The sequence below is a fragment of the Castor canadensis genome, chromosome 9 (assembly GCF_047511655.1).
Source record: "Castor canadensis chromosome 9, mCasCan1.hap1v2, whole genome shotgun sequence".
NCBI lineage: Eukaryota > Metazoa > Chordata > Mammalia > Rodentia > Castoridae > Castor > Castor canadensis.
This window is the reverse complement of record NC_133394.1, coordinates 46,116,439-46,139,919: the sequence shown is the minus strand read 5'-3', so window position 1 is coordinate 46,139,919 and position 23,481 is coordinate 46,116,439. Positions and strand designations below refer to the sequence as shown.

At 36.0% G+C, this 23,481-nt stretch overlaps 1 protein-coding gene across 20 annotated transcripts in view; it reads left to right on the top strand.

Annotated features, from left to right (window-relative positions):
• The window catches only part of Camk2d (calcium/calmodulin dependent protein kinase II delta), a 294,100-nt gene that overhangs the window by 220,601 nt on the left and 50,018 nt on the right, over positions 1-23,481 (top strand). For all 20 annotated transcript variants that reach the window (XM_074041587.1, XM_074041583.1, XM_074041578.1 and 17 more), the window contains exons 8-12: positions 4,803-4,886; positions 16,591-16,685; positions 20,376-20,498; positions 21,327-21,410; positions 21,850-21,892. In XM_074041587.1, the coding sequence (XP_073897688.1) occupies positions 4,803-4,886; positions 16,591-16,685; positions 20,376-20,498; positions 21,327-21,410; positions 21,850-21,892 (429 nt within the window). The remainder of the gene's footprint in view (positions 1-4,802; positions 4,887-16,590; positions 16,686-20,375; positions 20,499-21,326; positions 21,411-21,849; positions 21,893-23,481) is intronic.

Genomic DNA, 23,481 nt, shown 5'->3' with positions numbered 1-23,481 from the left:
ATAATGCCACACAGGTATCTCTATAGTAGTAAGCTGACTTTTGGGTATATACCCAGAAGTGATATGGATGGATCATAGGGAGTTTTTTTTTTTTTTTTTTTGAGGAGCCTCCATAATGATTTCCAAAGTGGCTGAACTAATTTACATTTCTTCCACCAGTAAATAAGGGTTCCATTACCCCTGCATCCTCACCAGCATTTGTTGTTCCTTGTTTTCTTGATGATAGCCATTCTGACTGTAGTGAAGTGGAATCTCAGTGTAGTTTTGGTCTGCATGACCCTGATGGCTCAGAATAATGAACATTTTTTTAATTTTATTTTTTATTCCTGTGCTGGGGATACTTATGGCACTTACAAAAGTTCTTACAATATATCATACTTGAATTCATGCCCTTCATCATTCTCCTTTATCTCCCTCCCCCATTCCTAGAATAGTTTCAACAGGTCTCATTTTTCTATTGACATACATGTGTACACAGTATTTGTACCATATTCACCCTCCCACACCCTCTTCCCATCCTCCCCCTCCCACTGGTACCAGTCCCTAGACAGGACCTGTTCTGCCATCCTGTTCTCTGATTTTGTAAAAGAAAAAAATGACATTTTTGTTGAAGATAGCTACCCAGGGCATTTCCTTGTGACATTTCCATGTATATATGTATTGTAACCCAAATTGGTTTACCTCTTGTTTTTCTCCTTTCTGCTTTAGTCCCCTTCTTTTGGTGATTGCAGCAGGTTTAAAAATTCTATGTTCTTTTTTGTATAGGAAGTACATCAACCATATTCATCTTCTTAACTTCTTTTACCTTCCCTCTCTTGTATGTGACCTCCCCTTAGCGTGACCTGCTTTTCATAATATTGCTGTACTTTTATTAGATCTATATTCCACATATGAGAGAAAACATGTGGCCTTTGGCCTGCTGAACCTGACTAACTTCACTTAAGATGATGTTCTTCAGTTCCATCCATTTACTTGCAAATAACAAAATTTTATACTTCTTTCTGTCTGAATAAAATTCCATTGTATATGAGTACCACATTTTCTTAATCCATTCATCAGTAGTGGGGCATCTTGGCTGTTTCCATAGCTTAGCTATTATGAATAGTGCTGCAATAAACATGGGTGTGCAGGTGCCTTTTTTATAACCTGACTTACATTCCTTCGGGTATATCCCTAGGAGTGAAATTGCTGGATCATATGGCAGTTCTATTTTTAGTTTTTTAAGGAGCCCTCCATACTGTTTTCTATAGTGGTTATACTAATTTATATTCCCACCAACAGTGTATGAGGGTCCTTTTTCCCTAACACCCTCACCAATAGTTGTTGTTTGTGTTCTTGATGGTAGCCATTCTAACAGCAATGAGATGGAATCTTAATGTGCTTTTGATTTGTGTTTCCTTTGTGGCCAGGAATATTGAGTATTTCTTCATGTGTTTTTTGGCCATTTGGACTACTTCCTTTGAAAAAGCTCTGTTCGGTTCATTTGCCCATTTCTTCATTGGGTCATTGAATTTGGAAGAGTTTAGTTTTTTGAGCTCCCTGTATATTCTGGTTACTAATCCCTTGTCAGATGTATACTGGCAAAGATTTTCTCCCATTCTCTGGGCAACCTCTTCAATTTGGTGACCATTTCTTTTGTTGTGCAGAGCTTTTTAATTTACTGTAGTCCCATTTGTCAATCCTTTCTCTTAGTTGCTGAGCCATTTGAGTTCTATTTAGGAAGTCATTGCCTAGGCCTATTAATTCCAATCTATTCCCCACTCTTTCCCACACTAGCTTCAGAGTTTCAGATCTTATATTAAGGTCCTTAATCCACTATGAGTTGATATTTGTACACAGTGAACAATATAGAGCTAGTTTCAGTTTTCTGCATGCAGATATCCAGTTTTCCCAGCAACATTTGTTCAAGAGACTGTCATTTCTCCATCTGTTTTTGGTACCATTACCAAAAATCAGATAGGTATAGCTGCATGGATTCATATCTGGGTCTTCTATTTGAACATTTTTAAGGTATTTGTTAACCATTTGTTCTTCTTTAGTTGAAGTGTTCAGTCCACATGCCTGTTTATTGGTTGGATTATTTTTTATCTTGTGTGTAATTTTTTGAGTTCTTTATGTATTCTAGATATTAATCCCTGTCAGCTGACAAATATTTTTTTCTTGTTGTATATGTTTTCTCTTTAATCTTTTAATTGTTTCTTTTTTGTGTGTGCATAAGTTTTTCAATTTACTACAATCCCATTGGCTAATTCTTGCTCCTATTTCCTAAGCTGTTGGAGTTTTATTCAGAAAGTCCTCATCTATGCCTATATCTTAAAGTGTCTTCCCTATGTATTCCTGTGGCAGTTTCAAAGTTTTTGGTTTTATATTACGGTTTTTGGTCCATTTTGAGTTGACTTTTGTGCAGGGTGAGAGACAAGGATCAGGTTTCATTCTTACATGTGGATATCCTGTTTTCTCAGCACCACCTAGTTAAAAGACTGTCTTTATTCCAATGTATGTTTTTGACACCTTTTTCAAAAATCAAATGACAGCACTTGCTTGGGCTAAATTGTGAACATTCTAATTTATTTCATTGGTCTATGTGTCTGTTTTTGTGCCAGGACCATGCAGTTTTTGTTACTATGACTCTAGTATAGTTAGAAGTCAGATATTTTGATACCTCCAGTGTTGCTCTTTTTGCTAGGATTACTTTGTTTTTTTGGGATCTTTAGAATTGATTTTGGAATTTTAAGTGTTTTGAGACAGGGTTTTAATATGTAGCCCAGGCAAACCTCAAACTCATAATCCTCCTGACTCAGCCTCTTAAGTGCTGGGATTTCAGGGGCGTACCACCCTGCTGTGCTTAATCTTCCCACTTTTTACTTACATGTGGTGACTTAGTTTCCTATGTTCTCTAAAGAGAATATCATTAACATATCCTGGTCTTTGTCAGATATTCTAAGTTATTTAAGACAGACATTAAAATTTCCTAATTTTAGATAGTATAATATAGATTGTACCTAAAAGAGTGGTTGAAATTCACAGTGAGAAAGGATCACTGAGAAATGTAGGCAGCTAAGGAAGTAATGTACAGCCACCCTCTACTTGAGGAAGAAAATAGAGATTCAAGTAACAGAAACAGTAGTATAATGGCTGAAAACGAGAAGTTCTTGTTGAGGATACCTTAAAGAGACCATTGAAGTCAAAAGCTCAGAAGGAGAACAAACTCATTTTGCATGAATGAAGAGAAACTGGTTGATAAAATGTCTGAAAGTGTTTCTCAGGCCATTGGATTTAATCTGGACTTTGGCATCAGTTTCTCAGTAGATTCTTTTGTGTCTTGTGCAGCAAAGAGTGGGAGAGGGATGGTGGGAATGGGAAAGGCAGGTGTTGCAAAGCAGAAGTGATTGGAAGCTCTTTGCAGCAATTGTGCTATCCTTACCTTGGAATGTCTCCACACCATACCTTCTAGAAATTCTCAGACCCCTCAGTAGATTGACAATGGTCCCTGTAAAGATCAACCCAAGACATTCGGGTTTTGTCTTGAGTCCCTTCTCACAGTCCACCCCATTTTCCCCTAAACAAAGGAAGAGAAAAGTAAGAAAATGGAAAAAAAAAAAAAGAAGATTGAACCAAAAGTATTTTGCCTTATTTTCTAATCCAGTTTTGTTCACAGAAGTAACTATGTTGTATATATTCTTTTTTATACCTCTTTGTACATTGTTTGTGCTTAATAAGTATAAATTTTTCACAGACAGGAGGAAAAGTTCATTTCTTGGACACCAAGTCCAAGGAAATACCTAGTGTGCTTCATCGGTGATTTGTGGTTGGACAAATTCCTGATTACCTATCCTTTTGAAGAGATTTTTTCCAGTTTGTGTATGTGTGTATGTGCTTTTTGAAAAAACTTGGAAATAAGAATGGTTAGTTTTGGTATTTTTAAAGTAAATATTTTTTGTTTGAAAAACATTTTCAGAAATAAGGAATGTTTACTCTAGACTCTAACTATAAATTTGATTGTTATTTGAGTGTACCTTATTGAGTTCTCTACTGGTTTATATAACACGAAGCTCTCTTTTCACCATCTCATTTCTCTTACTAGATCTTCTCAAGTTGAAAGTTTAGTTGGTACACGTTCAATAGTGATTCATCTGAATGTTCCTGAGGCTTCTCTTTAGTTGCCAGTTACAAGTACACACTGATTATTTATTAGTACACACTGAGCTCTTTGATATATTCTGGCCTTTTTTCTCCCCCTAATGAGGGACCCAGTTATTTTTAGTCCTATCCCCACCCTCATTATTGAATACCTAATAGACTATCTCTTTCAGAATTTTCTGAAAATTTGCTTTTGATTTGTTCTTAGCATATATGTTTTGTATTCCTCTACCTTATATGACTAATTCTCCTAATAAAATTATTTAGGCATCATGACAACTATTATCTTTTACATGGTTCTAATCCTAATCTTCATTTTCCCTTATTTCTTTTCAGCTTTAGTTTTGACTACCACATAAGCCTTAGTTTAAAAAAAAAAAAAACTCACCAAAATAGGCCCTAAATTTGCAGCACAGTAGATTGCTGGCCATATCTGGAGAAAAAGGTGTATTTTTTCAAATAAGCTACAGGGCAAAACAGACTAGTGTTGATACTACAGTAAAAAGAAACTAGTCTACATTATTTTGGTACTCTGAGAGCCTTTATTTTGACAAACAAATCATCAGTTAAAGAAACCCCTAAAATGTTTTCCTTCCTAGTTCCTTGTTTCATACTGATTTTGAGCTGTCACTTTCTGACTCACAAACATTTGTTTTCCCTAGGTTTTGCTGGTACACCTGGATATCTCTCTCCAGAAGTTTTGCGCAAAGATCCTTATGGGAAGCCTGTGGATATGTGGGCATGTGGTAAGGAATCATATTTTCAGGAAAAGTTTGGAATACCCCAGTGTTTTAAGTCCATTGAACTGCTGTGACAAACCTCATGAGACTGAGTGCCTTAAAAACTAAAAATTATTTCTCATAGTTCTAGGCTGAGAAGTCCTAATTAACTTGCTGACACTTTCCCTATCCGATGACGACCTGCTTCTTATATGTCAATGGCCATCTTCCCTTTATGTCCTCACATAATGAAGGGCGAGGGAGCTCTGCAGGGACTTTTTCATAAAGGAATTAATCCCACTCATGAGACCTTCACCTTACCAAAGGCCCCACTTCCTAACACCATCAGAGCAGGGTAGAGAGCTGGGATGTCAGCACGTGAGTTAGGAAGGCCACAAGTCTTCATTCTATAAGAAGTGTTATAATTTAAAATAGTATCTTTTACTTGAAGTTGATGCACTGTACTGATCAACTCAGACATTCATAGAAGAAATTCTCGAACTTTACCCCACAAGAAGATCTTACGGAAAGTGGTTAAAGCACATACTGCTCTGTTTCTTGATTTAGCAAGTCTGGAGTGGGAACATTTACATTTTGAACAAATTCTCAGGTGATACTAACACACTGGTCTTGAGAACACAGTGACAGCAGGGATGTGGAACACTGTACGGTGGTTATAACTGATCCAACGAGCCTTTCCAACAAATATGTGTATGCCAAGATAGTTGGCAGGATTAAGAATGAAAAGGTAGATCTCAGAAAATAATGAAATTGATTATCCTATGGGGACTGAACTCTGATTTAGGCCTTTATCAGATAACTCTAATCACAAAAAATATCTTGAACAGACTCAAAGACATATAACGAGGAGAATTTCAACTTCATTTTTCTTTTTCATTCATTCATTCTTTTTTTTGTGTGTGTGGCATTGGGTTTGAACTCAGGGCCTCACTCTTACTAGGCAAGCATTCTACCTTAGCTCTAATTTCACTTTTTATAATGGAATGTTCCATTTCATCATATACTTCAAATAGATGAAAGGCTGGAATAAAGAAGATACTACAGGATGCACTGAAATACATTTCTTCTAAGGTTATTGACATCAACACAAATTAGTCCTCTAAGTTTTCATGGCAGTGTGATTGCTACTGGTCTATAAATAGGTGTTTAACTACCATGGTTTGGCTTTGGTGTGCTGCAGACAGATTTCACTGCTTGGTGTTTGTCAGCAAGCCTAGATTGAGTTGATTGAATTTTTTTTATTTATAGATTCTGAAAATAACTTTTTAGATCTGATTTTAGTTTTTAAAAAGGTAAATAAATTCATCGCCACTTCCTCATAGTGATAGATTTTTCCCTTCTATATTTCTTGTTGGCTTTACATCCCTAGTAACAACAACATGGTATTTATTCTTACATTAAGTATCACTGGGCTTTCAGATTTCCTTCCATGCCTAGAAAGGCAGTTATGAACAGGGAACTACACTCATAGTTACGACACCTAACTTCAAGTCTTTGCTTTGTTCCATGTAACCCTGTCTCTTTTATATCTCTGAGGGTAATATATCACCCTCATGAAACTGTAGGAGTATCAAATAAGGTACATTTTAAGGGAAAACTTTCAGTAGTAAGTAAAGCAATTTAAAATGCAAATAACCATTATAGTTTTAAAAGATTGTTAATGACACTTAATTAAAGGGTAATTTCTGAAGTATGCCCATCTTTGTCTTCCTCCTATCTACCTGAGACTATCTTCTACGATGAACTCCAAAATACCTTTCAGTGAGAGCATTGCTGCAAAATGTTCTTGTCCAAATCTAAATGCTAATGGCAGAGAGCTTGAATACTTCCCTTGCAATAAATAAATCTAGCTGCCAGCACAGATCTGTTTCTGCTGATGGTTTCAGACGCAGCAGAGTGGCCTGCGGTAGGCAGACACTGACAGGATTTGTGGAGGATAGAGTCTTAAAAGCATTTTAAAATATAGTAGCTCTATGTTTCATGAAATATGGGAGGTGTAGGTAGGACGCTGTGTTTGAACTGTAAATACCAGAGGGATAGAGTCGTATGCACTGGTCTCTGCCTAATGGGTATTTCGTGGCCTTTCTTTGCCTGCTTTGTCCACACATCATCTCCAGCTGCATCTGCCCTTTCACTTTGTCTCCTTGTTTTCCTAGTTTCCTTCCTATTTTCTCCTTTTATTTCTCCCTCCTCTCATCCATTTCGTAGTAGGAGGCCGTGTGTATAGTGGTTGAGGGTACATACCCTGCTCCTCAGTTTGCTTGCTGTGTGACAGAGATGACAGACCACAAATTAGTCTCTGAAGCTTGGCCTCTTCTTATAAATGGAGATAATCGTACTACTTGCCTCCTGGCTGCCAAGGAAATATTTTTAATTCCATAGGTGTAAGTTATCATTACCGTTATTATTAGGAAGTGTTTCTTTAGAAACACTTTTAAGAGGTGACTCAGCACTAGTGGTATGATGCTCATTTGAATATTATGATGCCCTCATCTGATTATCTGAATACCAAATTCTCTCTTTCCCTCTCTCTCTCGCTCTCTGCTTTTTTCTTCACTTTTAAGTTATTTTATTTATTCTGAAAATATTTTATTGTGGTCAAATTTCATGACTCTTGAATAATAAATAACAATTTTAATAAATCATTTAGTTCTTATGTTAAAATATTTTTCATAATATATAAGTTTCATTGGTGTTGAAGAATATCTGATACTTTAAAAAGAAACCACAAAACCTAATACATACAAGTGGTTCTGCCTTGGATGCACAGCAGAATCAATGATGAAACTTATATAAACAGAGCCACCTATGTCCTACATGAGCACTCTGCTTAGCTGATCCAGGGTGAGTGTAGACAGGTGCACTTTTAATAAACTGTAACATGTCTACAGGGCGTAGGACCACTGTGTTAAGCTCACCAAGCACACTGTGTTCAATTTTAATATCACTTTGATAAATTTGAGTCCACTTGGTTTCTGGATTTTTATTTGAGTACATTTCCATAATACAGTTTGTATATTTCACCTTTATAAATAATGAAATATTATATAATAATTTGATTTCATACCTGTGAAATGTGAGATAACATATAAGATACAAGGTCCTTCTTGAATGAAAGGAGGAAGAATAGGTAGAGTTTTTCCCCTCCTTGTTTGACCTGTATCACATTCTTAAAAACATTTATTCAATAGAAAAACCCTACATGTATGAATACAAAAATATATTTCTCCCATCTCTCTCTTTCTCTCTCTCTCTCTCTCTCTCTCTCTCTCTCTCACAATCTCAGAAATTAATCTTCAGAAACTTAGAGCCAAAGGGCATCTCAGCAATTTCAACCCTAGTTTTGTCATGGCCAGAGCCATGTTTCAGTTTGTTCTATTCTATCCTTACTTTGCTTTCTTCACAGTTTTCTGCAACCAAATCTCTTCATGACAAGCCAGGTCCCAGTTAATGTGTATATTTATAGCCAACTCCCATTTTCTTTAGAGATCGTATGCATCTTTTAGTTGTGTGCCTAGAAATACACTGGGTACCACATAGCTCACTATGGTATTCTGATTAGATATTGCAACATCACATATATGTGGAAAATGACCACTCCTGGGAGCATTACTATGAATTTTTTGGGGTCACTAATCTTGGTTTGGAATTACTGTTTTACCCTTTTATTATATTTCTCCTCACTAAGATGGCACAGAAATACATTAAATTAACCGTATTTATAAGATGATGTATTCTTGCTCATCACTGTTTAATAACCACCAAAGTAATGTACACATTACCTGGTTGTTTTGAGGATACAGTTTACCTAGAGAAAAATGCTTTTTTAGCCACAAGTTAGCACTAGCTCCTACCAATTAGTTCTTCTTTTCAAGAGTAGACACTGGTTAAAAAAAAAATGGCACGACTCATATTACAAAAGATAATGTCAAACAATGGCATATGGTATTTTATGTGTACTAAGTTATGACCATTCATTTTAGCAGATTATTTGTCATTTTGTCATTTTGTACAGAACAAAGGTAACCACAGCATTGGTATAGTGACTTAAAGAACGCTGTGTATTACTTTTGTTAGAAACATGCAATTATCTGCATAGAAGAAATCACAAAATACCACCAGTACCTTGCTTTTGTAATCTCATGCAAAAGTATTGTCTGACCTATACTTGGTCTTTGAAAGCAAGGAGTCCACTACTAGAAAGTAAATAATAGACATTAATGAACATAGTCCTGTGTTCTGCCATTAATTGTAGTAAATTGATTTTAATGGCTTTCTTATATATATGGCTACTTCCATAATTCCTTAGTGGGATGAGCAAATATTTTTGATGTCATTGGACAATGAAATTTTTACAGAACATCTTCTAAAATTTGACTTTATAAAAGGAAGAAAGGAATGAAGGAGGCTGGCCTATGACTAAACCTCTTTTCCACAATACATGTATGCTGTCTTACTACTTCTGTATCCTGTTTAGGTATCACTCTGAACGTTTATGGATGATAAATTAGTGATTGTCACACAGAATGTAGCATGACTTTGGAAAATCTTTGACTATAGTGGAATCTATTCTTCTTTTCATGCATAGTAGGTTCAACAGTTATATAATTCCTTGGGCTTAGCCTTTTCATACTTCAGTTGGGGTAAGTCATGATAGGCACTTTTATCATTTTGAAATCCCAAGCCTACTGGAATATTTGTTGCTATTACCAGTTCTGTGACTACTGTACATTGGGCCATCACAGGTGTACCCCAAATTAAAGGGTTTCTACCCTCACCCTTGTTCACCATATCTTCAACAGTCTTCAACCCACAGGGCCTTACTCTAAAACATAATCTTTACCAATATCCTCTTTACCCATGTATTGTCTTAAATCCCCCCAGATTTGTTATATATGACATTTCCAACTTTGTGCTTTTTCAAACTATGGACTATAGACTACATGTTTCAGAGTGATCTGGATGATTATCAAAAGTTCAGCTTCCTAGGATCCACCCCAGAACACTGAGTGAAAGTCTCTCAGGTCAAAGGATTCAGAAATCCCACTGCTGGTTATATATCCAAAAGAACTGAAAGCCGAATCTTGAAGAACTATTTTCCCATTTGTGTTCATAATCATGTTAATCTCAACAGTCAAGAGGTGGAAGCTACTAAAATGTCTATCAACAGATTACTATAATAAGCAAAATGTGGTACATACATAGAATAAAATATTATGCAGTGCTAAAAAGACAGGAAATTGTATCACTTGCTGCAACATGATAAACCCCAAGGCAAAATAAGACAGTCAGAAAAGGACCAAGAGTGCAGGGTTCCATTCATATGAAATATCTGAAAATGTCAACTTCATAGAAAGGAAGTTGAAGATAGCTACCAAGGACTGAAGGAAGGGAAGCAGAAATTGTAAGAGTTTCAGTGTCTTAAGATACAAAAGTTCTGGACCTCTACTAACTGAACACCACTGAACTGTACACAGAACACAGCTTTTCTGTTTTCAAATTTAATAGGTTTTTTTAACACCATAAAACAAATACTGGGATAAGGCTTAGGAATTTATGTTTTTAACCAAGCCTGTCAGGTGATTCTGATGTACCTCAACACTACTCAGTACCCTGGTTAGTCATGATTTCCTTTAAGGCAGCAGTTTTTAGGATCTTTACACAATATGGCAAAGGTTGCAAGCAGGTGTTATCTTAGTCAATTTAATCTGTTATAACAAAGTAGCATAGAGTGGATGGCTTAGAAACAGCAGAAATTTATTTGTCATATTTTTGAATGTTGGAAGTCTAAGAAGAGCCAGCATAATGGGATTGGGTTCTGGTGAAGGTCAAGGTTGCAGACTTCCAAATTCTTATTGTATCCTCACATGACAATAAGAGAGCAAGCTAGCTTACTGACCTCCTGTAAAGGCACTAACCCCATTCATGAGGACTCTACCCTGCTGACCTAATTACCTCCATAGAAAGACCCCAACTCCACCTGCATATATCATCATACTGGGATGAGGGTGTCAGTATATGAATTTTGAGGGGCCACAAACATTCTGTCCATTTCAGGTGTTCCTCACATATCTGGTCCAGATGTTTGGACCTTGTATTCTAGGGGCATTAACATTTATTATCAATTATCAGGAGACATCCTTAAAAACTGTCAGTTTCTGGCATCTCTAAAATAATGAAAAGAACAGGTAACATGATATTTTGTTCCTTTTTTTAAATTGGCAGTACAAAGGTTTGAACTCAGGTCTTTACACATGCTAGACAGGCCTTCTACTACTTGAACCACACACCCAGCCCTTTTTACTTTAGTTTGTTTTTCAGATAAGGTCTGCTTTTGCCCAAGAGCCAGGCTCAGATCTTGAACCTCCTATCTCCACCTCCCAAATAACTGGAGGCACAGGTATCTACCACTATACCCAGCTTGCTTTTGAGATGAGATCTTGCTAACTTTTTGCCCACACTAGCCTCAAAGTATAAGCCACCTATCTCCAACTCCCAAGTAGCTGGGATTGCAGGCATGAACCACTATGCCCAGCTTGCTTTTGTTTTTATATAAAATACATACATGTCCAACAGTTAGCTACAGTTGTCAACCTGCTTACCACTCCACCTGAGCACAGCATAGGCACAGACATTCATCTCTGCCTGGGACTAAAATGCCTAGAAGTTTTTAATCCCTTTTCCATGGCATAGATGGTCCATCCACTGAAAAATATCTTTACATCTTTCTTGCTTTGATCTTAGTCTCTTGCTTTTCCCAACTTTGATGGTTAGGTGACCAAATGTTTGAGTACTTTCCCCATTTGAATCAACAAGCCATGCTTATTATTCATATGGTTATCTGTGCATTTCCAAAGCCAAAATGCATTTTGTATGGAAACTTATACTGTATTGCATTGTTTACCAAGGGCACATGGATGTCTTGATTAGATTGTTCTGTTAACTTTTTACTAACTGCTCAGGTTTTCAACATTTCTTCTGTAGCTCTTCTTTCATAAGAGCAGATTTTTTTTAAATGTTTAATCATCAGTGTGATTATGAGTTTAATCACTTTTCTAACATTTGCTTTTAAAAATCCGTTTTGAATATTCTTAATAATGTGGTCTTTCTACCTAATCAGTAATCAGTACTTCCCAAGACTCAACCAAATGTCCCTAGTATCTCCCAAGCACAAATTAATGCATAAAATAATCAAAACTACTTTTTTCCATCATTTTTAAATGTTATATGGAATCAACTGTGTCAAAAATAGTTTAACTGTTGATTATAAAAAATTAGAAACATGCAAAAGAGAAGAATAACAGAGGGAACTGATGAGTAATCTTTTTTCATCTTACCCCAGCTTATTCCCCCATCCCAAGACTATTTTATTCAGATCCAAATATCATATCAATACATCTATAAAGAACTCTCTTAAAACTATGACAATAATGCTAATTTTAAAATGTTAACAATTGCTTAACAACATCAAAAATCATGTTTTTCCTACTTGCCCTTCTGTGTCACAATTTCATTAGTCATTTGGTCTCTTAGGTTTCATAAGTCTTTTTCAGTAAGTTTCTCTCTTCCCTCTCTCCTCATTTCTTGTTTGATGAAGAAACCTGTAGTTCCACAGAGCACATAAGTCCCCAACTTTGGTCTCTGCATATTGTTTACCATTGCTACCACTTATTGCCGTGGCTGACTCCAAGTCCGTATCAGGGAAAGTAGAGGTTGATTAGGAGCATCATGTCATACCAGAAGGAACAGTCCTGTTACAGACCACTGAGTTTGTATCGACAGGACTCAGGAGCCAACATGAAGACGCTTACTTGCTTTGGTCAGAGATGGAACAAATTGAGGATCACTAAGAATAACAGCAATTGATCAAAACACTTCTGAAAGTTTAAAACCATGAGTTTATAATGATAATCAAAATTCAAGAGGAGTCCTGGCCTTTTGGAGATGCTAGGATGCCAATGAATTATTTTGCAAACTAGACAATAAAGGGAAGTAAAGAATCAATTGTTCTACGTCTCCGTGTGAACTGTATTTCATGGTAACCAAGTAATTGATGAGGTTTCTCTTACTCTAAATAAGGTAAGATAGAATCAGAATATCTTCATTTTATAATCCCTAATAAAATATCTAAAAAGCTGTGAAAATCATGAAAGATACCCAATATTTGAGGTCACATTGCCACCCCATAAATATTCATATAAAACAATGACAACAGCAACAAAAAGATAAAACAAGACTTTTTTGTTACTTTTAAAGATGTTAGTGCAAAAGAGAAACAGAGCTGGTAAACTTTTTCACCTTTTTTTTTCCTCTAACTTAGCAGAAAGCGGTAAAATATTAAGGTTAGAAGAAAAAGGTAAATTGGAATTTTACTGAATCATAGACTATTGATGAGAACAAGAAGCATTGTAAATTAAGCACTTGTTGCAATAATAGCTAATGAAAAAGTGGCTGCAGAAATCATGTCAGGGTGGACCAAATGGACACCTTCGCTGGCGGATCAAGGTCTCTCACATAACACAAAATTAACAATTTTACATGACTGTTCACGGAAGACAAAGTGGCTTCATGTGCATCCCAATTTTATGTCAGGCAGTTAAGTTACTTAACCTCTTAGCCTCATCGTTTTTATCTATGAATGGGGATGGTAACAGTATGGACTACATAGCACCATACAAGGATTAAATGAGGTAATGCATTAAAGCACGTGTAACTGCTCAATAAATGTTACCTCTAAGGAAAAGTAGCATTACTTTATCATTATGCTACAACTCTCAATGTTCTTCCATACCTTCAGAAAATAGAAATATACTTTTCAAAAATATAAGAGAGGATAACTCAGAAAGGCCCTGGCCTGAAGTCTAATGATCAAGTCAAAAGAAGCTTAGGAAACAATGTTTATTTAAAGAAGCATTAACGATTTTACATCAGTCTATTCAACACTACCTTTCTCGTTTTTTTTATTCTTTTAAGTCTTTGAGCATAAACGAAATTTTAAAATCTCCAAAATATATGCTTTCATTTTATTGAAAGTACATGTTCTTTCATAGAAACTCCTCATTTAAATAAGTAAATCATGGTTGTGATGATATCAGCTACTCTTGTCAGGCAGGAGTCCTCAAAGAGCTTCACCTTTCCAGAGAAGTTCTACATTAAGTGTCAACTCCAGACATAGCTCACCAGAAAGAACAGCTGAAGTTCAGATGCAAAATGTCTCAGCTGAGAGTCTGTTTAATGATTTTATCACAGCCTAACTCCGTGTTTATTAGGAAAATGTCCAGATTCAACAGAGGTGGTTGTTGCCATTACAAGGCAAATTTTCTTCTTCACCCCCTGAACCATAAGAAAGAGCTAAAACTGTTTCCTTTCTGCTCACTTCCTGGAAACATAGACAAACATTTGTTCTCATCATGATCATCATCGTTATTTGATGCATCTGTTACATCAAATAGTAAGGATAATATGAAAATAAATTTAAATCAATAAACATTAAATCTCTAATATGTAAAAATTTTTATGTTGTGTAGTGAAGAACACTGTATTGTAATTTTCTTCATGTTACTTTTTTTTGATAACTCCATTGTGGTAAAATAACTTCAGGTCTTAATTTATAAACCTTAACAGAATTTTTCTTTAATTCAAGAATGTTGTTTAAAATGTTTTGCTGTGTGTTAGCTTTTCATTACTATAACAAAATCCCTCAGATAATCATCTTCTAAAGAAAGAAGGCATTTTAGCCCACCTGTTGGGAGGTCACTGCCTGTGATCCATGGCCACTGTTGCATTTGAATCTATGGCGAGGCACAACACCATGGCAGGAACACATGGTGGAGCAAAACCACTCACCTCCTGGCCAAGGAGCAAAGAGGAAGAGGAAAGCGTCAGGATCTCATACACCAGTTCAAGAGCATACCCTAATCACCTAAAGACCTCTCTCTAGGCCTCACCCTTTAAAGGTTCCACCACTTCCTAATACACATCCCTGGGGACCAAACCTGTAACATATGGGCCCTTGGAGAACTTTCAAGATTCAAACTGTACCATTCTGGTAGTGACTCACATGACGTTATTGGTCATTCATTTCTTTTGGAATGCTGGGGATGGAACCCAGGATCTCGATCATGTGAGCCAAGTGCTCTATCACTGAGTGGTAGCCCCAACCCAATTCACGTGACTTTAAAAATCTGGTTTGAATTGGTTCTTCCTGTAGACTATAAAACTCTAAGGCAATTAAACCATTGCTACTTCTTTTGTATGAAGGTGTCCAGACTGGCGGGCAGGAGCGGGGCTAGAGCTCCCCAACATACATAAGGCACAGAAACCAAGACAGCACTTCTGATAGGGGAAGAAAGGAGTCCCAGGGCACCCAGGCAGAGAATCAGCTATTGTACTCTTCTTCCTTGGATTTTCTAGGCTTAAGGAAAGAAATAGCAAGAGAAGAGCTCACAGGAGAGGCTAGAGGATAACAGACTTTCCTCTGGGATAATGAGCTAGAAAAGAAACTAAAGAACTGAAGCAGGTCAATAAAGTATGTGAAAAATAGCAGGAGAAATGTTTGATAGCAAAGGGGACCAGGTGTCAAGATAGGAAACATCTATATTGCATATATCATTTCAGAGAAAGTTAAAAGTCTGTTGTGAATACATACTGTATTTTTAATTTAATAGTTGACTCATATATTGAACAAATTAATTTATAAATACAATCATCCCTCTGTATGCAGATTCTACACCTGCACACAATGAAGCACAAATCAAAAATGTTGGGGGAAAATGCATGTGTACTGACTGCGCATGGACATTTTTTCTTGTCACTGGTCTCTTAAACAATGCAGTATAACACCTGTCTATACAGACTTGCATTATACTCACCATTATAAGTTTTCTATAGATGATTTTAACTACTAGGAGGATGTGCATAGACTAATAAATTATGTGATTTTGTATAGTGAATTGAAAATCCACAGACTTTGGTAACTGGGGGATGATCCTGGAATTAGTTCCTTGTGGATGCCAAGGGACTGTACTTACATATTTACGAGAAAGATATCAAGCTGTGTCACAACTGTGTGTTTATTGTTTTAATTTATGTGCAATTTTACCCTTCTCTTCCTTTTTACTTTCTTCTATGTGCTCTTCTGTAGTAATACTGGAATAGTTGTTTGACTGAAAAACTCTGGTTTTAAAGACTAAGATCACTAAAGAGAAAATAGTTTGTCTTTTTATGTTATCCATACTCCCAGGGACCTTGGCTAACTTAGAGCATGAATTTATAATTAAACACCATCATTCAAGAAAAAGCCCTAATTATCAACAAAATGACTATCAAGAAATGAATAACATGTTAAGTTTTTAACTATCAACGTACACAAAATCTACATAGACAAGAATCCAAGGAAGCCAAAGAATGTGTCACTCAAAATGACAGATATTTCCATCTTTAGATGTTGTTCTGCAATGCCTCTTTAGAATTCTTTGGTCCATGTGGTGGACTGACACAGTGTCAGAGGTCTTGAACATAGCAAAGGGAATGTGCACTCTCCACAACATGGAGGCCTTCAAAATAGCTTCTAACACACCTCTCTCAGGTGTTTTACAATGCACTTCCCTCTGTTTTAATTGCTGTGGCTTAATAGCATTGGGAACCAGCCACATTTAGTGTACTGTTATATGTATGACTTAAATTATGTTAATATGCTCATTTCCCCCAGGTGTCATTCTATACATTCTGCTGGTGGGGTATCCACCCTTCTGGGATGAAGACCAACACAGACTCTATCAGCAGATCAAGGCTGGCGCTTATGATGTATGTAGTAAATATTTGTATCACTTTTGATGAGGGTTTTGGTTTTTTGACCAAAGGTCAGATTTTTTTCATTGTTTTCTTAACCATAATTTTCAGCAGTTTCTCTTATGACTTCTATTACTTTTCCATTAGGAAAAGAGAAATAAAGAGTAGAAGTAGAGCCAGGTGTAGTGATAGATGTCTGTGATCTCAGCACTCAATAGTCTGAGACAAGATGATAGGGATTTCGTGGCAGCCTGGGCTCCATAGCAAAATGCTGTCTTAAAAAAATTATAACACGGGTAAGAAATGCAACGTGCCTTTATTTTGTATTCTGTTTAATCTCACTATCCCCTTAGATTGAAAGAAGTTTGAGGTCTCTGAGAAAACAGTTTACTCCTCAAATTTTTCAGATATGTTGTATTTTAAAACATATAAAAGTTAAAAGATTTCAGCTTCAGAAAAGATTACTGCCTCTTTAGGTGAAGTATATACCTAAATGTTTACCATGTGCTTTCTAATTACATGCCAACAATATTTGCACTTTCCACTATTTCAATTTCTGGTTTTGTTTGTCTAATTTATATAATAGTCTTCTATGCAAGCTTTCACTTGAAAAAAATAGGTTCACAATTCTAATACAATTCATATTCAAAAATATATACGCATATACATTTATGAATTAGGTTCAGAATCTGAAAAAAAACTACTTATTTTTATACTTCATCTTTTTAAAAAAATTTTTATTTTATTCATATGTGCATACAATGTTTGTGTCATTTCTCCCCCCTTCCCCCACCCCCTCCCTTATCCCCTCATGCCCTCCTTCTCCCCCCCACCCCCTCACTACCTGGCAGAAACTATTTTGCCCTTACCTCTAATTTTGTTGAAGAGAGAGTATAAGCAATAACAGGAAGGATCAAGGGTTTTTACTAGTTGAGTTAAGGATAGCTATACAGGGAGTTCACTCGCATTGATTTCCTGTGCATGTGTGTTACCTTCTAAGTTAATTCTTCTCGAACTAACCTTTTCTCTAGTTCCTGGTCCCCTTCTCCTATTGGCCTCAGTTGCTTTTAACCTTAAACTACTTTAGTTTCTCTGCATTGAGGGCAACAAATGCTATCTAGTTTTTGAGGTGTCTTACCTATCCTCACACCTCCCTTGTGTGCTCTCGCTTTTATCATGTGCTCAAAGTCCAATCCCATTGTTGTGTTTGCCCTTGATCTAATGTCCGCATATGAGGGAGAACATATGATTTTTGGTCTTTTGGGCCAGGCTAACCTCACTCAGAATGTTCTTCAATTCCATCCATTTACCAGCAAATGATAAACATTTTGTTCTTCTTTATGGCTGCATAAAATTCCATTGTGTATAAATACCACATTTTCTTAATCCATTCATCAGTAGTGGGGCATCTTGGCTGTTTCCATAAATTTGTATCACCAATACAGTCATGTATTGCTTAACAATGGGAATAGTTTTTAAGAAATGCATTATTAAGTGATTTTGCCATTGTGTGAACATCATGGTGTGTGCTTAGACAAACCAACATGTTGTAAGTGAACCGGTTGATACGGCTCCTTGATGCAGTCAAGGAGAGCTATGAGGTTGCTGTTGAAGTAACAGTGCACTGGTTTACAGTAAACAGTTGTTTGGAAATGAAAGGAGTACAATCTAACATAATGATAAAAAATATGGTATAGTAAATACATAAACCAGTAACATAGTTGTTACATAGTTTTTCGCAATATCAAATATACTGTCCTGTATTTCTACACATAATCACATGTATTATATTCCTATGTGACTGGCAGTGCAGGAGGTTTGGTCACATGAGCCTCATCCCAAACATGGCCATATTTTGTGCTGTGGTGTTTTGATGGCTACATCCTTAGGTGGTAGGAAGTCTTCACCTCCATGAGGCCACTGACCTGTTGACCCATTGTTGACCAAAATGTCATTACTCAGCACACGACTGCATTTGTCTAAATATAATTTACTATGTTCTCAGGTTCACCTCATGCAGTTTTCTGTAAATCCAAGTACAGAATCTGAGAATGCTTTCTATGTATTTTTAAGTTGGTTAACTAAGTTGGTTCACCTCTTGCACAAGCTAAAACCTCAATGTGGAAGGAAGAAGAATAGATAATGGAAAGTCTTTATTGTATCTATCTAGACCAATGGCCACTTCAATGTGTTTCTGTTAAAATATTCTATTTAGAGGAATATCTAAATTAGTTATCAGCAATTGCAATTTAAAATGTTTGTTCTTTATATTTTGAAGCATTCCTCTGTAACTAGACTAATAATTGGACCAGATCATCATGACGTACCCACAGGTAGCACATTCATCATCTTTACAAACTAGAACCAAGCCTGTCTCTTGTCAGACACAATCCTGAGGATGCTTTGCTTGGTGACTTTGCGGAAATTAGCAAAACAAGGAAAGGGGCCACCTTTTTTTGGGATAAACCAGTCCCTCGTTCGCCGTCAGAAGACTTGTGTAATATTAAGACACTGTCTTGAGTGTTTCTCCAACAGCTCCTGATGGCAAGTTTTTGAAATTACCCAAGGTACTCTTCTGAAACTAAAAAATGAAAATTCAAGTATGATATATTTGATATATTGTAAGAACATTTGTAAATGCTACAGTGTACCCTCACCCAGCACAGCAATGTAAAAACACTTTTAACAAAAAAAAAAGAGAGAGAGAGAGAATTACTAAACTGGAAAAAATTAGAGATATTAACCATTTTTTTATTGTGCACTTTGTTATTAGTCACAAGCTTTCTTTTCTGTAACTACTTAAAATATACTGATTTAATTCCATAAAACCATATCAATGGCTTTGCTTTTCAAGATTTTCTATCAAAGTTCATGAATTAGGAAACAGCCTGTCCTTTAGTAAATTAGGTAAATTTCTGATGAATATTATTTCTACTAAATACACTACTTATATGAAAGGAAGGTTAAATAATTGTCAATAAAAAGCAAAGAGAAAAAATGGCTTCATTACATAGTTGGTAATGTAAAGATGGATTACTAATGGGAATTAATGACAGTTGGTTACTTACATACTTTGTGAAACAGAACTAGGATTATCTTTTTTTGAGGTTGCTGGTGAGAGTTAACCTGAAATCCTACTGGAGCTCTTGTAATCTCAGATTTCTCCTCACTGCACCTCCGAGAAGCCATGAATAATAGGTCTATTTTGGCCTAGGAATTAAAGCTGTTTTATTATCTGTGCTACTGCTGCCAATGAGCTGTGAAGTCTGACACACTGCATACTGAACCCTGGCACAGTAGCATGATGCCATCAACACATGTGACAGCCCGGCTGCTTCTACTGAGATTTGCCAGAAATTATGAAGAAATATGGCATAAGATCTAATTTTTCAGATCAAACAAAGGTATTTTGAGAAGAATAGAAGATTCTAAGTTATTTTTCTATGTTTTAAAATGTATTTACTATGTATAATATACTGTTCAGTACATGTGTTGATCTCTTATCCATTACTCTTTAATCTATGGAATTTTATACATGGAGGAATATAACTCAATCAATTTATCTACTTTGAATATAATTTTGTTTGTATAAAAGCTAAATTCATGAAAAAATTCACTACTTACAGAAATTATTATTGTATTTGGCTCTTCCCTATTTTACTAAGTATATCTTTTTAAAAAAATTGTAAACTTATATCTTTGAAGTTTCCATCACCAGAATGGGACACAGTGACACCTGAAGCCAAAGACCTCATCAACAAAATGCTTACCATCAACCCTGCCAAACGCATTACAGCCTCAGAGGCACTGAAACACCCATGGATCTGTGTAAGTAACAGTTCTACAAAACCCTTAGGAGCCAAAATGATCAACAAACTCTCCCTTAATATTTTTTCAAGGATTTAAAATAATTCTGCAGAAAAAGATGAAACTCAGAATTAATGTATTTTTCACCCGAGGTATTTTAAGAAAATGAATTTTATAATGGCAAAAAAAAGTCATTTCCAGTAGAAAGTCTGTTATGCATAGATTACTAAGTAAATATTGCCTATAAGCAATGAGAATTCCCCATGTAAGTTTCTGAAAAGACTTCTGAATGGAGGTTAAAAAAATAATACCAAGATTTATTGCATCCCAGAAGAAAAAATCAGACATAGTTGAATTATTAAGGAGCTTTAGAAACATGTATGAGATTTAGAACCTGGGAGTAGAGTTTTACTTGCATAAAAGGATGGCCATAGTATTCTAAATACAGTTTAGAAGAACTAACCAAAAAAGAGTGGGAGGGGAACTTGGAGGAATCCAAAACCTGCAGTGAATTTCTAGGGACAAATGTTAGAGCAATAGATATGGTACAAAGTAAATGAAAGGCAATCCAATAGAAATGTGCTTACAGGCTTATTGAAATGAAGATAACTTGGGAAACTAGTAATATTCATTTCTGCATTTTCTGCACAAAGATGTTTCAGCTCAGCCACTAATAGTCTTGGCAAAGTCATTCTTTCATTTTTAAGTAATTTTGCCCATTGGATAATTACAAGTTGATCATATGAATGTGTGTACCAGCAATAAATATTTAATGAAGTTGCAGATACTATTCTACTTAGTATGTTTAAATATCCCTAGTCAAGTCACCTTTTTCTCCTCTTCTTCCAGCAACGTTCTACTGTTGCTTCTATGATGCACAGACAGGAGACTGTAGACTGCTTGAAGAAATTTAATGCTAGACGGAAACTTAAGGTAAGAAATTTTGCATTATTGTGCGGAGGTAGATTTGGCAGAGTGAGAATAAACTAATGGAGGGAGCAAATAACTTTTAGCAAAAGTAAGGATATGGATCTCCATATTCTTATTCTTTTCCTGAGTCTTGGGAGAATGGAATATATATGAGAATCAAACTTTGGGTGAGAAGTTGGGATCAGTGTGGCAATGTGTGCTGTGGTTTCTGCCTTTAGTGGAAAACAGCTGTGCAATTTGATCATCTAAATCTGGCCCACACATTAGAGCAGTCATGGCATCCTGCAAGACACAGCCTAGGACTCTCAGGAAACCACAAAACAAAAACAAACAGTCAAAAATCCCCTAACTGAAAATAAGACCAGGAGAGGATTTGTTATCCAAGAGTGTGTCAAAGATTTGCAGAGGCAACACTGACTTTGTTTTCTTCCTTCTTTGACAGGGCGCCATCTTGACAACTATGTTGGCTACAAGGAATTTTTCAGGTATATGCATTAAGAACTCTGCTCCTTAGCTCTGCTGTCCTTCTTAGTAGGGTTTGGTTGGAGAGTGTTTGTTTGTTCGATTGTTCGATTTGATTTTTTCAGAATTCAGAAAATCTAATGATTAGGAAAATTCTGTTGTTCAGGGATGGCAAATGTGTGTCATAGATTCCCTCCACATCTGTGGCTGCCATTACTACGGAGACTGGGTGCTGCCCACTGCAAAGCTTCATGGGACTACAGTCCTCACAGGACCACCTGGAGTAGCTGTAAACAGTCATGAGTACTGAGCAGGACTGAACACCAGCTGTCAAATGCTGGAGTGAACACAAGTTGTAGAGATATGTACTCCCTCATTTCGAACCTCAACATTTCAAACTTACAATTTATTAATGATATTTTATAAAGTAGTAACTATGAATAAGGGATTTTTTTGTCTCATTCTCATAGGGAATTTAAATAAGCAAGATTTGAAAAATAAGACCATTATTGTGGACCGTAGTTCTCTGATCTAAGTTATGCCTAAAGTTCAACAGTATCTTGGCATGCTACAAGAGTGATTACAACTGTCAAAGGAATCTAACTCAAGAACTTACAGAGAATTTACCGCACAGGGATATCATAGGATAATAAACACTCCTCAAAATGATTCCATGGTAAAAAATGATAATAATAAGTTTGTTAAATAAGGGCTAAATAAAGCCAGTTTCTTTATTGTAAATGTGACTTTCCAAACTGGAGGTAAAGTATTTATTACTTCCAGAAATCTATTTAAGTTTTGGGGCCCTCTCCTTTGTCAGATTATCTCAAAGCTCTACATTTCAAAAACCAAATTTTGGTAAATACTAATCATTCTCATGTATGTAGAAGAACTGGAGAACCAGTTAAGCTGCACTTGACAAACCTGTAGTTTGGATGTTAGAACAGTTGTAAAAGTGAGTACCAAATGAGTTATCACTTTAGTCTGCATACTGTTCACACACACTGATTGGCAGCACCAGCTCATCCAGTCATTTGTTCAGTTCTTTGTCTAACCTCACCTGGGTGCTATGGTGATATGAGGTGGTGATCTGTCATCTTGTTATCAACTGCTCTTTCACCCAGTTCTAGTTACTATTTGCAACTGTATTAAATAATCACCTTTATACCCCTTTCCATGTAGTTAGAGATAATGTGAAACCATAGGCTGTTAAACAATAACAGCAGTAATAATAGTACAATGAGCAGGGGTACAAATTGAGAGACTGTGTTGCTCAGTTGCATGTTTTCTGTTCGATTTGTTTTGTGTAATAAAACCTTGTTGCTACTTTTGTCAACTTATCTGCTTTATAAACACTTGATTAGTGTGGTTCACATTTATATGGGTGGGTTTAATGCCATCTCATTATGTATTAATTGACACTATATTAAAATGAATTAATATTTCATTATGGCCCAGTAATTAGTGAATCACTAAAAGGTAGAATGAAATCATTCGGTATAAATATATAGTTATATATTGTTAGCAATATATAGTTATATATTGTTAATGGCAAACTGTAAAATCCCCAAATTAAAAATACATATCTTATTGAAATGTTAAATACACTCTT